Source organism: Dermacentor andersoni, chromosome 1 (genome assembly GCF_023375885.2).
Source record: "Dermacentor andersoni chromosome 1, qqDerAnde1_hic_scaffold, whole genome shotgun sequence".
NCBI classification, from domain to species: Eukaryota; Metazoa; Arthropoda; class Arachnida; order Ixodida; family Ixodidae; genus Dermacentor; species Dermacentor andersoni.
In genome coordinates, this window is record NC_092814.1 from 222,964,947 (window position 1) to 222,980,572 (window position 15,626).

The 15,626-nt window shown below is 45.0% G+C and overlaps 1 protein-coding gene across 1 annotated transcript; it reads right to left on the reverse strand.

Annotated features, from left to right (window-relative positions):
• Positions 1–789: 789 nt before the first annotated feature.
• LOC126548482 (uncharacterized) lies at positions 790–7,210 on the reverse strand. Its single transcript, XM_055063760.2, has 4 exons — positions 7,043–7,210; positions 6,793–6,933; positions 3,243–3,347; positions 790–3,183 (listed from the first exon to the last, which is right to left on the reverse strand). Exons 1-4 carry the CDS (start codon positions 7,085–7,087, stop codon positions 3,073–3,075), a joined length of 402 nt encoding a protein of 133 aa, XP_054919735.1. The 5' UTR covers positions 7,088–7,210; the 3' UTR covers positions 790–3,072.
• Between the last annotated feature and the right edge of the window lie 8,416 nt (positions 7,211–15,626).

The window sequence follows — 15,626 nt, forward strand, 5'->3', positions numbered from 1 at the left end:
CGATCATACCTGCAGTTCAAGATCTCTCAAACTTGCACACTCGGTGCACACTAGTCTGACATAACGCCGGCATCATGTTTGCACCTTTGCATCCATTTCGAGTGCCTCGCTAGGCCTGCGCCTCAAGAATCAAGCAACACAATTTCTGAACCTCTTGTGAACTGCCGTGAACTGGTTCACAGTGGTACAGGCGAATCAAACAGACCCAATGAGCCTGCTACTGTCTATGGCGGTAAGGAACAGTGTTCTCAAATACCTCGTGCACTCGGTATAGAGCAGTGAACTGTGAAACGTTTGTTTGTTCATGGAGCATCCTTTACAAGTAGCACCATATAACGCTTCTTCTCCCTTTATACTTTGTTCATTATATATATGTATGCATATACACTTGCCTTGAATTATCAGTATAGCATCTTGAATTGCACGTTTTGATTATGCCATGGATACGTGTACTCTTGTTCAATGTGTACCTCTGTATGTTGATATTCTTGTTTTTGTTTCTGTTCGTCTGATATGTACATATATTTTGTATGTGCAAAATAAAAATTCCGTAGTTAGATGTACCACTGTGTGCATGTCATTTTTTTTGTCATGACTGTCCTTGTCCAGTCATACTGCACTTGTAATCATGCCTTTTCAGTTTCAGCACACATCCCTTAACATACTTGATGTTTTTAAGCAATCATTGTCTTTCATATAGAGATGTTCAATTATTCAATGGTATGTCAGACCACATGAACTGTGGTGTCACCGATGCATCCTGTGGGGAGGCAAGTAGATGCAGTCGGAGAGCAGGGAGAAGAACAATTTAATGAAAACAAGATAGTGATTGTATACATTTGGTTGATGCCGCAAGGTGTAACAGATGATGGCCAATAAAGGTGCAACACATAACCAATATCAAAACCGAAACTGATGAAAACACAATAAGATAGTGCTCCGTTTCGGTCTTTGAATCTATAATACCTTTCAAATTAGATACATTTCTTGATCTTAGGAATGCTGATGACAATAACAGATGCAATGACCTGTCATACGAATTTAGTTAAATTGAGCAGCTTGCTAGTGATGCTAATGCAGATATTGAATTGTTGTGGCAGAAACTTAAAGATGGCATTATTTCATTTTGCATTCTTAACTAGTACATACATTCCAAACGAAACGAACAAAAAGCAAAAATGAACCAATGGATTAAAAAAAAGAAAAGATCTCCAAATCTCCAAAATATAAACCGAATCCTTAAGCTAGCCTGAATCTTACCCTAGCTATCATTTGCATGAATTTAAAAATATTTCCTGTACTCTACCAAACTTTTTTAGAGATGCACCCCAGAGGTTTTCCTGTCCTAAAAGCTAGGACAGTACAATATTTCCTGAATAAAAGCAGAGATAGTGCCAATTTACTGAATATTTACCTTCAGTCAATTTTCACAAATTACGGCAAAGTCACACAGCATGTCAAAGCCCATGGAGAAATATGGTAGGCATGGCCTCTGTGATTGTCAGTGCAGTGCTGAAGTTCTTGGGCCATGTATTTGGCCACTCTCTTTACAGACCACGTTGGAATCTTTGATCTGACATTAAAATTAAATTGCAAAAAGAACCTAGCCCCGACAACATACAGCACAAATTTCTAAATCAATATTTTTTATATTTTTTATTTACATTACCCCTAAGGGCCCTCACACGAGGGTATTACATGCTGAATGGATAGCCAAATATTTACTCATAAACAACAAATCACTAACATGTTCGCCTCCCAGTGAGTGGAAGATGGCAAGGGCAATCCCAAACAAAAAATTGGTCGATGAAGCTGATGTCTCCAACTTTCACCCAATTTCACTAACATGCAGTCCATACAAATTAGTAAAACACATTACTACCCGTCTTGTGAAAGAACACATCCCATCACCATTCCAGCAAGAGTTTCGCATCACAATATAATAATGATAAATAACTACTAGTGTCATTAATACTGTAGCAGGGAAGAAAGGATGATGATCGTGAAACTGTGCTGTTGTCAGATTCAATGCGTCTGCATGCTAGCACAGAAAACACCGAGCCCCACTAAGGTGTCTTGACGCCAGCACAGCTCTTTACTGAGGGACCCCATGGAGGAATGTGGTATTAGGCACATTCTCTGTGTTCGTCAGGGCAGTGCCGAATATTTCAGATCACGTGTTCAGCCAACTATTGACAGCACTGCACTTGGCAAGGATTGCAACTGACTGATTTGTGATGGCTGCATGATGTACTGAAAATGTTCTCATTGTGCGGCTGAAATAGTAGCACAATAATCATATTGCGACTCCATGATAACGCTGTCAATTCAGTACAGCTACATTGACTAGGCTTCTATTAAATATAGCCAGGTCAATGGTGGCCTTCCTGCACAGGTCTGATTTCCAGAAGATATTTTTCTCACCCTCCTATACAGTGCGTGGCTAATACAGGAGACTTGGAAGGCACACTCTTCCTAAATAGCTTAACACTGACACTTCTAGGTATGCATATATCTAAGCAGAAACAACGCCTGATCATATACCAAACCTCGCCATACTTGACAGAAATACCATCTTAACAGTGACTGTATAAATCACTCATTTTCCACAGGCAATGAATGAAACAGCTTGCCCACATGTATAACTGGTAGCAATTAAAATTTCTATTGCTCTTTGAAAACCATTTCATAACTCCCAGAGATGAACAGTAACCACGTTTTGTCATGTGTACTCTTGCATTAACATATGTCCTGCATTACAATTTTGTACATTATTAACAATGTCCTTACCATATCCTCTCTGCTTCAGATTAAGCCTAAATAATATTGCATACAATTTATTCTTTCTATGCTGACTCATATCTTTTGTAACATGTTTGTTATGCATGTGCCCTTCCTACAATAATCCCAATTGGGACTGGTAGTACATGTGAAATAAACTAATTTTAATGTGAAATAAAATCTACATACTGCCATATTGATGTCAGCTTTATTCAGTATTTTTATCACAGAGCTGTTTAAATATTGAGCAGAAAAAACATCCAAACACTGTTACCCTCAATTTCCATATCACTACAGTAATCCATTTGACCGGAGTAGAGTTTGCAACTGGTTCTTCCCATACATTTCTTCCAAGTCACTACAACCACCCAGGCATTGCTTGTTCACGAACACCCTTGGGACCTAAAACACATGTGGCTATGTAAGTTTCATCAATGTTGAGCAATACAATACTATCTTACCGTGCTGGCACCAGTCATTTGTCGCAAAACATTCTGAATCTCACTGGCATCTGCCCTACCGTCAAGCTCGACAGCAACGTAAGATACATGTAGTTCATCAAATACCTGTAATAAGTGGGACACGGCACATACATAATTAGGAGCAACATACAAAGCGGAGCACTACATAACCAGAACACGGGCGGTAGTGCTCACAATGTGCACTGCATGGTAAGCAGTGTGTGGTTGGTCGCATGCAATTTTGACTGTCTGAAGGGCCCCTAAAACATCTCTCAGATTTTAAAACACACTTTAAATAAACACATGTACCCTGCACAGAATGCTGTGGCTATCACTTTCCACATGCTGCACACCGCAGGGAAACCACAAAGTAAAATAACAATCCTGTGCTTTGTATTTTTCCTGTCCCTTCTTCACATATCATGATGCCAGCAGGGTCATGTGCATGGCATCACCAGTGTTAAAGCTGTCAAATGGTTAATCAATGGGAGACGAGAGTGCCAACACGACGAGCTGACTGTGTGTTTAGACAAGGGAGGGGAGCTCACCCATTGCACACCACTCTTCCTTCTATTATTCCATTCAGTTGGCATTGCGCGTACGTGGATAATGGCGGAGCCCTTCTGGTTCTATATTCTGCTTGTATACTAACTCTATGCTGCTTAGCTGAAGCAACCCATACCTTTCCCTCACTGCACAGAGTTGCTGAGAGTATGCAGTAAGGACAAGTGGGTACCCGTGGGGAGGGAAGCAAAGCTGAGTAAGAAACCACAGTGACCGCATAGTCACTCATTAAACAACTGTTACTTTGCTGTTAGGGCATCAATTAAAAAAAAATATTGCGGGTGTATGTCCATTGTGGACTGGTACACAGCTGCCACAGTATAAAAATTTTTTTTAGCTCAGTGTGGTTTAGGGGCCCTTCAAATTATTGCAAACTTTCAAGGATTTTTAATGATGACAAAACTGGACATGAATACACATGGACAGGCCTGTCATAAACCTGTGCACCTACAGCTGGCATGTTACAGCAATCACAACTATAATTATGAAGCCAAGGAACGCACAGGAGAAGTTATTTGTAGTTTTTATTTGAAGTGTAGAAATAATAAGCTAAAGAGAAATGAAAGTGGATGAAAAAAACGATGTGCTGCCAGGTGGGAGCTGAAGCCACAACCTCTGGATTATGTGTGTGTTGCATTATTAATTAAGCTACAGCAGCAGCTGTTGCCTCATCCACATTCTTGGGTATTTATGCATGTGTACAAGATCTAACCCGGTAAAGGTCAGCCAGTGCCACGGTGCAGTAGCCCTGGCTAAAAACCGAGCCCCTCGGTTTCCCTTCTTGTTCTTCATGACACAGTAATGCGATTCTACAGCTACATCCCAAATTTTCATTCACGTCTCATTGTTAAGAAGTTCCGGGTTGCACTGTGAAAGCAAATGCAAGAGCTGGCTGAAGGCAGCCAACAAAACCGCGCTTGTCTATGAGAACAAACTGCTAAATAGCAGTTACTCTGAACATAAAATCTGTTTTGTATCTGAATGTAAATCTCTAAACCTGGAACTAACTGTAAATATAACAAAAAAAATAATGCTCATATGGCTCCTAATGGCACAGTGCTGCCACCAATGATGACATGGTGCAGTTGCTTGTGACAGGAAATCCACCAGCTATCGGTACTTTACATAAGTTGCTACACTCTCACCAAACACCATGAACACAGTGTATCTATAACATAGGCAAAATCAAGAAAATGACCAATTCATGGGGAGTAACCCAAAACAATGCTGTATCTATTGATATCTTCCTATTTACTGGGTTCGTATAGTCTTGGGACAGCTGAAAAGCAGATTTGATAGCAGAAAACAAATCATGTCATGTGATTAAGATGCTCTAAGTGATTCCAGAGTCTTATGGTATTGTTATCAAAATGGTGGCTCACCCTTGTCATCTACTCACTCAGACTGCTCCAGCTTCATAAAGCTAGCAACTCTATTTCAAGAAATACAATCGCCACAATGAGTGGACATGCCCCAGTTCAAATCATGCTTGCTTGGGTGAAGTAAACTTACTGTACATTGTAAAACAGCAAACCATTTCTATCGACTGCAGCATCTTTTTGTCTGGGCTCTGTCCATCAGGTTAATGAGCCAGGTCAACACCGCCTTAGGTAAACAAGAACGAAGGTTCAAACCTCATACACAACAAACAGTTATAAAAACAGAAAATGAAGCATGCAGTCAATCACGAATGAAAAGATGGAGAGGAAAAAACCTAAACATGACAGCTAGAGTTCTCATTAGGATGGCTGTAAGTGATGTGCAGTACTCTGTTGTATGCTTTCTGTTCATTGAAAAAGCCAGAGCAGGGTGGGGAGTCCTAAGCCCGAGTGCTGATGCAAAATAAATATGGTGAAGCTGACCTTGGACTACTTGACACAGCTGTTTGGCAAACTGAATATAGAGGAGCATCTTAGATAATTAAGAAGGTCACTAGGGCTAGTTGGTGTTTATTACAGACTTCACACATCATTAACTAGCATGAAAAATGCATCTGATTACAGCAAGAATCACACAGGACAGAATGCTAGCTTGGATAGTCCTGGGCAGTACAGGATAACAAATCAAGAGAGACTTCATGAGTTGGTGTGAGACATAGAAGTGGAAGGCTCTGAATTAATTTTTGCTACTTAAGGTTGTCTAATGTGTGCCCAAAGCTACACAAAGTACAGAAATGTTTTTGCATTCTGCCATTATCAGAATGTGGCTGCCTTGGCTGAGAATTGGGAACCTATGACCTTGTACTAACTCCATCACAGCCCTAAACCACGTCAGGTGAAGAAAATGAATTAAATGTCATGAGAGAGTGAAACGTGGAAGAAATGTGTATGGGTGAACGGCAGTGGGGAGTGCCAGTGAGTAAACAGTGAACGACAGTAAGCTGGTTTGATCCTCATGCAACTTTGCCAAGTGCAATATTATATGACCTTATCAGCATACTTTCAGGTGCGTAATAACTAAAAAACAAGCTCCTATTATCGGTGCAAGTTTTGTCTGAATTGAAATTGTATGCAGCAGTAATATTTGTGCTCTGATGTGCAACAACCCTAGCACAGAGAAATCATGGTCATGACCTTGGTTGTAGTTCCAACTATAGTGTCAAAGATTGAGCACGAACGTGGATTATTGTCACAAGTTCTCTTTCGTACCTCATGTATGCGCCCAACTTCCTCAAGAGAGAAGAAAACCGTAGAACAGCTAGGGTGCTGCCAGCTTTACACACTCAACTGTTGCTCTAAAGGCTCACTCACAATAGGCCGACCCGACACCGATTTCGGTCTGCCGACTGTTGGAGACAGCATTTTTTACCTTCGTGTCGGCGTCTCTGTCACACTGTACCGACGCCGGCAATCTGCTGATGGTCGGCGGAGAGCTCGGCGTCGGTACAGTGTGACAGAGGCGCCGACACGAAGGGGACGGGTTTCATTTGAACGTATATTATTCGCCTTCAAAAAGGAGACACTTGTGAACGAAAGAATTTACTTACTTGCTTTGCTTTTCTGCAAAATGGACAATAACTCTTCGAGAATATGACAACGGGACTATTTTCTAACGTTTGCTCGATGAAACTTGATGCAGCCGACATCGTGGCTGCCGTGCTTTGCTTTCCCCAAAGGCGCTGAAACATCTGAAAAACAAAAGCGCCAGTTTTCACTAGGAAGACAAAGGATGAAGCACATTCCACTGTGGATCACGCCTGTGACACGGCGCGCCCATCGGCAGTCTGCCGGCATAACCTTTTTGTCGAGAAGTCGCGATATTGGCACTTTTATTAGCCTCATATACGGGGCACTTTCGATAGCGATCAAGTCCGATCGCTTTCGAAAGTGCCCCTATGACTGGGGTATGACAGTGCAGAATTCAAGCAGCTGCACTCTTAGCGACAACTAATTTAACAACGCGGTTATTTCAACTATCGATAAAGTAACCCTACTCTTTGGAATACGCTGACCATGTTCGAAGCTTTCTAGCCTGATGCCTGTTGAATACTGTCTTTTATAATGACTAAAAATTCATAAAACATGGACACATGGCAAATTCCACTGCACAACACAATGACCAGCTTGCCGGTTACTCCATAGAAAAAAGAACCACTGACAAGCCGATTCTTCATCTATGCCACTGACCGTAAAAGCGGACACTACCATAGAACCCAGCGGACGAATAGACTGCAGCGCATCAAGCGGCTGGAATTAAAACGCACCACACTTCCGATTTCGGTTTTGGGCTCGCGCGTTTTGAACGCTAGCTGCTACGTGTACGCCGGCTGCGCTTATCGGTGGGGCATTTGTTTTTGCTTCTGCTGCTCAGCCGCGCGCTGGCTTGGTGAGGAATCGTTTCTTTTATTTAGTAAAATAAATATGAACGCGAGCGATCTTTACAAGCCTCCATCGAATCTGTAGTCTGTGCAACGCGCAATTTCAGAAAGTAGACGCCTTGTGAAATGAGGACATGTTTATTTTGCTCTGTTAAAATGCTCGTTCCGGGCTTTTGGTGCGTTCGTTCGATGTTGTGGCACTAGGTAAGCAGTAGTAGTTCCCGTACGAAGCTTCACCGGACGGCATCAGCTGAAAAAAGTAAATTACAAGCGTATACAAAAGCAATACCCTTTTACAAGCACGGTACAGAAAATACCTGACTCATCCCAAACAACATTATACATAGAATATGGCAAAAACGGTGAATGGGCGACATAACAAACAAAAATTTCACTGACGATTACGATACTTCCTAATGCGAACTTTGAGCGCATCTCTTTACGTGTTTTCATTTTACGATGTATTGGTTGACGCGGACAGTCTGTCTAGTGTGGCACTTAGCAAACGGAGTGAAGCGTGGCGCGACTGCCTCGCTAATCCGGAGATCGCGAAAGCCAGCGCGTGGGTAACGTATGGACGTGATTCACAGCAGCCGCTGCCAACAGACCTCACAGAGGACGCGCGCTACTGTGGCGCCATCTCGTAGCCGTAGTCACCGCACAACGCGTTTATTCTCACCCTATCGTGGTTTTGGTAGTAAAACCCCCAAATTCAATCCTCACTCTTTCGTCGTACCCTCCTCCTCCGCTTTCCATCTCATATGATTCCGCTGCAACCTCTTCCTCCGTGCTTTCCTCCTCGCGTCTTTCATACCCCGCTGCGCTCCGCGTTCGCTTTCATCTTTCGCTGTGCTCGTTCGCTTGGTTACGCCGACGCCGACGCTTGCCGCAGGCATGCGCTCAGAGCTGCGCTCTAAATCAATTCGCTTTTACAAACATGGCATAGAAAATACCTGACTCCTCCCAAACAATACCATACATAAAATATGACGAAAATATCTTATTGCCAAGCATTCCCCCATTTCCGGGCCTTATTTCCTGCACTTTAAGAGCACAAATACACGGGCGACTGCAAGTTTTCGACACAACTTGGCCTCAGCCAACGCGATGGTACGCCACGTATATACACAGAGGCGGCCACAACACAGGCTCCTCGCCGGACTATGCTATAGACGCTCGCAGAATGCCTTACACTCGCACTCAAGACAATTGCGTGGGTGCAAAGCCTGTTTACAATCGCTCAGAAGACGGAATTACAATTTCCTGGTTTTTGAGCTCCTCGGCGTTATCTTTTGTGCGTCCTGCCGGAGCAAGCAACACACTCGCGAGCTATCACTCTTGGCAATCACTCTTCGCGTTTTCGACAAAAGTAGATCATACATTCAACAAGAGCGGACGCTCCCATAGAACCCAGCGGCCGAATTGACAGTAGCGCACCAAGCAGATGGGATTACAACCTGAACCACACTTCCAGTTTCCGTTTTGGGCGCGGGTGTTTTGAATTCTAGCTGGCCCGCTTATGCCGGCTGGGCTGATCGGCGTCGGCGCGGCATTTTTTTTTTTTTTTTGCTTCTGCTCAACCAGGCGCGGTCTTAGTGCGGAATCGCTTATTATTTGGTAAAAATTATTTCGAACGATATTTACAAGCCTCCATCGAATCTCCACGAGCAGTTGCATATAGTAGACGCAAGATGCTTTATAAATAAGGAAATGTTTATTTTGCTCTATATAAATGCTCGTTCCGGGCTTTTATATAGACATACATATACATTCATCCAACGTTGTGGCACTAAGTGAGCAGCTGTATTTCCCGTACTAAGCTCCACCGGATGGCATCAGCTGTAAAAAAAAGTAATTTACAAGCACGTGTCCTTTTGGTATTCAGACCTTATAGGAATACTGCATGTAGAGGCAAAACGTGCGAAAGTGGTGAATGGGCAGCATTACAAACAATAGCAATTCGCTTTTACATACACGGCGTAGAAAATGCCCGACTCATCCCAAACAATACCATAAAATATCAAAAAAACCTTTGATTTCCAAGCATTCCCACATTCCTGAGCATTACTTCCTGCACTATAAGAGCACAAATAAACGGGTGACTGCGCATTTCCAAAACAACTTGGCATCAGCCGACGCGATACTACGCTATACGTCAGAGATGGGCAAAGATACTTTGTAATTGTATCATGATACGATAGAAGATACTCGGGCAGCAAATACTTGAGATACAGATACAAGATGCAACTTCAATTATTGTATCCGATACGATACTCCGATACATTCGCAATTTTAATTCTCATTATAGATCTGTATAATATAGCAGCAAACGCGTATGCACAAAAAAGTTAGCTTGGAAATTTCTTAACTCCTACCCACCTTTCTTTCATTTGAAAATGAAGTGAGTATCCCGTCTAATTACAAGATCGTCAATAAGAAGCCTCTGCACGATGGCGCAAATGCCGTTGTGGAGTTTTACCTTGTTCGTAAACGTATTGCCGTTTACACAATACCGGATCACCGGACAGGTGTACAGGAGCGACAACGCTGGTAGGGACATTTTTTTGTGATGCATCGTGTATACAGAGAGCACATAAATCTGCAATGACCTTTCATATTATCTGCTGGCATAAAGCGGCCGTTAGCGACATATTCATTAACGTGCAATACTTTTACGATTTTTCTTCTACGAGAAAACTTGTGCAGCCCAAAAACGTACGTTTCATACCTATTGTAGTGGCAGAAAGCGTCGCAGGATAAGCTGCAGGGCTCTGGGGAAAGCTAAAAGAATGCTGCTGCCTTTAGTTTTAGACAAGTGGCGTTGTGGCAGCAGTGGCAGCTTGGGGAGTGTATATATATATATATATATATATATATAGTTTTGCATGGTGATGTTCCGATAGCATGCCTCTTAACATACATGATGCATTCTTTCATGTATCGGAAATACAGATACTGCTACACGTCTTGCCAGACGTATCATGATACAGATAAAATATACCCAAGGAGTATCTAAAATAGTATCTAAGATACACGTATCTTCGATACTACCCAGCACTGCGCTACCTACACAGAGGTGGCCACAATACACACTTTCAGCCAGAACATGCTAGACACTTAATTGCCGACACACGTACACACCGAGAGCCCAAGAAACCAGGGGCGCTATAACGTAAAACTGTTCCAAACTTTTCTATTCCAATTCTGCAATGAGCCATCCGCGACTGGCCAAAAACTTTTTTGGACCACCCCCACTTCACCTGTCTGTCACGCGACGTCACGACAACCGCGATAGCTCCGCATCTGATATGACGTGTACACACTGATTATGCGTGCTTTGACCGAACAAAGAAAAATATTTATTTCTGATTCGACGTCTTTTCGCCATTAGCCCTCGGCTATTGGTCCACAATTTTCGGGCTTCACCAACTTCAACTGCCTGTCCCGCGACGTCATAAAACCGCAAAAACTCACCGGGTCAAAGTGACGTGTACGCGTTAAAGATGCATTAATATGCCGAACAAAACTGAATTTTCTTCTGTATAGCCGCAGGCTGCCCCGTTCCGAAAGGAATAAAAGATGGCTGCCACCGATCGCTCAGGCACTGGCTACTCGCACCTGCCGGAGAGAATGGGTTTACTTGCGTACAATAAAGCTTTCTGCGTGGCCCTGTAAGGTTTTCGAGCACTTTCGGCGCGTTTACGACCTCGTCCTGCCGACTCTTCTTTGCTGAGAATCCGTTTTAGCGTTATCTTTAAGCTTCCGTTGCATGCCGCCGCGATTGTCGACGAGCCACTGCAAGCTATGTAAGGGCAAGCGGACCAATCGCAGATGCCGGCACCACCCTCTTCATCTGGTTATCGATTTTCAGTGCAGTGGCTCGGCCCCATCAAATCCCTCTCCCCTTGAGAGTGCTCCTCGCCTCTTGTGAGCCAATTAGATTATAAGACAAAACGCTCTGCGTAGGCAATGTTATTCGTTTTTCAAGCAAACAAAAGTGACTTCCTATATCGAGGACAGCGTTTGATTGGTCTGTTGAGACAACCCTGCGGGTGACCGCCCGATACTTGCGTCGGCGGTTACGCAAATTTGACGTCAGGAGATTGGAATAAAAACATATTGGAATAGTTTTACGTTATAGGGCCCCAGATAACAAAGCGCAACAAAACAAGGAGACCAATGCAAACCTGTCCGCACGGCGCCTTTGCCATGGTACGAAACCTACGGAGCAACACGTGTGAGCGTACAAAACCACAACCATGGAGGAAAGAAACTGAGGAGAGGCCACGGAGGAGTGGGAGAGGCCCTACACCCTTCACGCGCTAGGAGAAAAGTGTGGAGGAAGTGACGTAGTAGGTTCTCCTCTTTTTTGCTGATTTTTTATTTCTTTGCCGTAGCGGCCACGCCTTTCGGGCCACAATGGCGGCTCTGTTTTGGTTCTGTGCGCTCACACGTGTTGCTCCGTAGGTTTCATACCGTGGCAAAGGCGCCGTCCGGGCAGGTTTGCGTTGGTCTCCGTGTTTTGTTGCGCTGCGTTATCTGGACCGTGCTCTCCCGGATGTTGCTGTGGCCAGGTGGGACTGGAGGAACTAAAGTTCGTGGAATGAACGCGCATGCAACGCTGTACGCAATGTACCGCGCCACGGCAATGGCAACGGACGAAGGAATATCCGCGGGAAATTTTGCCCTCGATCATTGGCGGAATTATGCTAACGTGCTAACGATTGTTTAGTATTGCTGCGGAGCGCGTGGGTCCGAGCAGCACGGTTGCGCGCAGCGCGGCGTGGTTTCGCGAGAAATGTAAACAAGAGAGGAGAGCTGGCCCGATAGGCAGAACAACGCTATGAGCAACGCCAACTTCCGGCTTCACTTTAGCTTCACAAAGAGTGACGTCAGGGCCTCTCCTGAGTTTCCTTCCTCCGTGACCACAACAAAGCCGCCATTGTGGCCCGAAAGGCGTGGCCGCTACAGCAAAGAAATAAAAAAACAGCAAAGAAAGGAGCACCCACTACGTCATTTCCTCCACATTTTTCTCTTAGCGCGCGGAGGGGGTAGGGCCTCTCCTCAGTTTCCTTTCTCCATGCTCTAACCAATGAGACGCATGATCGCCATCGTCACTTCCCATTACTGGGGCGACTGGTAGCGCAAAGGCACCGTCGCGAACATAAGGCTCCTGCGGCACGGTAAAGATTCAGCGTGGAGATGGGAAGAAAACGAAAGACACTGGTGTAAAGAGCATGAAGATCTCCAGATCGCAACGACAGACAGTGAAGGCAGCCGCGCGTTAGTGTGCAAATATTGCAACGTCGAGATGGTCACCGATCCAGCGAAGAAGCCCTGCGACCGAATTCGCGAGAATCTAGCGTTCTCTCGTCATAAGAAGTTCAAGATGTCGACCCAGGAAGCTGAAAAGGCGGGAACATTTCAGCAGACGCTCTTTGATATGTCCTGTAGACAACGTGCGAAAGAAACTGAAACGGACGGCGTAATCTATGGACGACCGCACGCCAAGTTTCATCCTAGACGCCAGCGCTCGTTTCTCCCCTGGCGGAACGATTTCATCTCGAACGGGTTAAGGTTTCCGCCGCCGCTTCCCTTAGCGGTCGCGCCCGCGTTCAGTTAGCGCTGCGCGCGAAACGTCTCTTGTTTGCGACGGCGCCTTTTCGGATGACCGGAAATTATTATTGTGTTGTTAACTATCACGACAGCAATGTAAACACGAAAGGGTTGACGCCACCAGTGAAATTCTGCCGATTCAAAAGAAAATGGTACGAAAAAAGCAGACAGACATGTATTACTGCGGTGCGCCGAGCGAAGTAAAAAACTGGCAAACGAAGCGAGCTCGTTCATTGATCACTCCTGAGCGTAGGGCGGTTTCTATATGTAACCCACATGAATTCAATAATTATTCGGTACATAATCCATTTACTGATATAAGAACTAAGTTGTTCGACGAGCGCTTGTCCTGTCTTCTTTCTCGTGTTTCGTTTGTGTGTGCGTTGCCCAATAATGGAAACCACTTCTGTTGCATGCGCTAGCAGTGGCCGAAGTTCCTGCGTGCCGGGAAATTGAATATGTGCACGATGCATTGAACATGACCGTATAGTTCATTCCCGCTTCACCACTGCACCTATCGATCGAGTTACTGGACGATACACGCTCGCGTCTTGGTCGCGCCGGCATTGCTGAAGCAGGAATGATTACTAATACTTTCAACTTCCGTCTCTTGAGCACTGTTAAAAAATGGCCAAGCTGTCTACATTGGTGCCTCTATTCCATATTGTAGGGGACGTACCTGTTAAAGTTGTGTGCGCATGTCGTACTTGTGCTATGCAGCGATATATTTTATTTCCGCACAGAGTCGATGGAAGTCCGTTGTCGCCGTCAGAGACAACACGGATATGTAGCAAACATATTGTGAGAAACTGCAAAAATGACTTTAGCTCGTTTGTGCCGTATGTATGTGCCGCATCGTATGTGCTGACGATGTTTCCGGCGGCACATACGATGTCGTTTCCAATTACCTGCTCAGCGTGACTTACATAATTAAGCAGACGCTGCCCTTTCGCCGCATTGTAGCCATAAAAATAATTGTCAAGCGTACCGATCTTCTTAAAGGCAAATAAAAGCGTGTACAGTCTGTTTCACACTTAGGGGAAAACTCGGAACGTATCGCATCGCGATGCGGCAAGCAATGGAGTCGTGCGGCGGCAGCAGCTCGAGTAGGGTGGCTAGAAGCCACCCTAGCTCGAGCAGGCGCAGACGCTCGAGGGGCGGAGTCGTGATCTGCGTCGACTGCTACGGTGGCGCGCGCTGGCCGCATTGTCGGGAAGCGTGCTACTGTCAGGGGGCAGTGCACCGATTTCATCGGTACTGCGGGAACTGAGCTGATATTCTTTACTAAACGTTGTGCGTCGCCAAACTCTGAGCCTTCATTGGCGATAATGGAGTTCCACAAACTTCTTTTGACAGCATGCTTCGTTTGTTCTTTCGAAAGGCCGGGGTACTGAGCGCGTGCACGTATATTTCTTCACTGTGTGTGCTACCGTAATAAGCAGCGACAAGACGCACCAAGATGTGCGCGCAACGTGCTCAGTCTTTGTTTGAATCGAAAGGAAAACGAAGCACTCAACAATAACTATGGGGGTCGAACACGATGAAACAAACGGATACGATTAAATGAATGTTTTAGGTTAAGACAATGAGCTGGAAGTGATTTTTCTCGACAATCATTCACTACACCAGACAGACCCTGCCCGCCGGCGGGGAATTGGACACGTCACGCTCGGAACTTCAGTTAGTATCTCGTCATGTCCCCAGCGGCAGCGATGACAGCGCTCATCCTGGAAGGCAGTAAAATGTAAAATGACTTGATCAGGGACGTGTTCGTTCGCAGCACGTCTCAGTCGCTGACGATGGTGGATCGAAGCCTATCCTCGGGCGACTGATAGAGGGGATGGTGCGCCAGCGATACTTTCAACGAGCCCCAGACATCTTAAATGATGTTGGCGCCCGGGGATTGAGGCGGCCACTCCAAGAGAGTGACTGCGCACTCTTCCAGCAGTTCTTGCACAACACGAGCAGTGTGCATCGGCGACCTATCGCGTTAGAATATATAGTCGCCTTCCAGAAACGGGCCGTCAAGAATGTATGGAATCAGTAGGTCGTCTATGACTGCCCCGCAGCGACGAACTTACTTACTTACGATGAACGCACAATGTTTAGTAAAGAATACCGGCTCATTTCACGCAGTAACGATGAGATCGGCTCCCTGCAACTCATAGAGTTTCATATTAGTATACCTAGAGGCAAATCTGGCGCTGCGATCGTTCAACCATAATGGAATGATGGGAAGTACAGGCTTCGGATTGGCATTCTATTGACTGGCGAACTAGTGTACAAGTATTTTTTTGGCAGTTTTGGTTTCGCTCCAAGCGCAATTGCTATAACCTGCAGTTGGACAGTGCAACGCAAAGCTCTCTGCCTTTGTTATGTTGCTCGGA

Bases quoted from the DNA above. Each gene is read 5' to 3' on its own strand.
- LOC126548482 (XM_055063760.2), bottom strand. From the start codon at position 7,087: ATGAGGCTAATAAAAGTGCCAATATCGCGACTTCTCGACAAAAAG. The intron at 3,348-6,792 runs GTAAGTAAATTC...CACTTATTACAG, and splicing joins TTTGCAGAAAAGCAAAGCAA to GTATTTGATGAACTACATGT. The intron at 3,184-3,242 runs GTAAGATAGTAT...CATGTGTTTTAG, and splicing joins AAATGACTGGTGCCAGCACG to GTCCCAAGGGTGTTCGTGAA.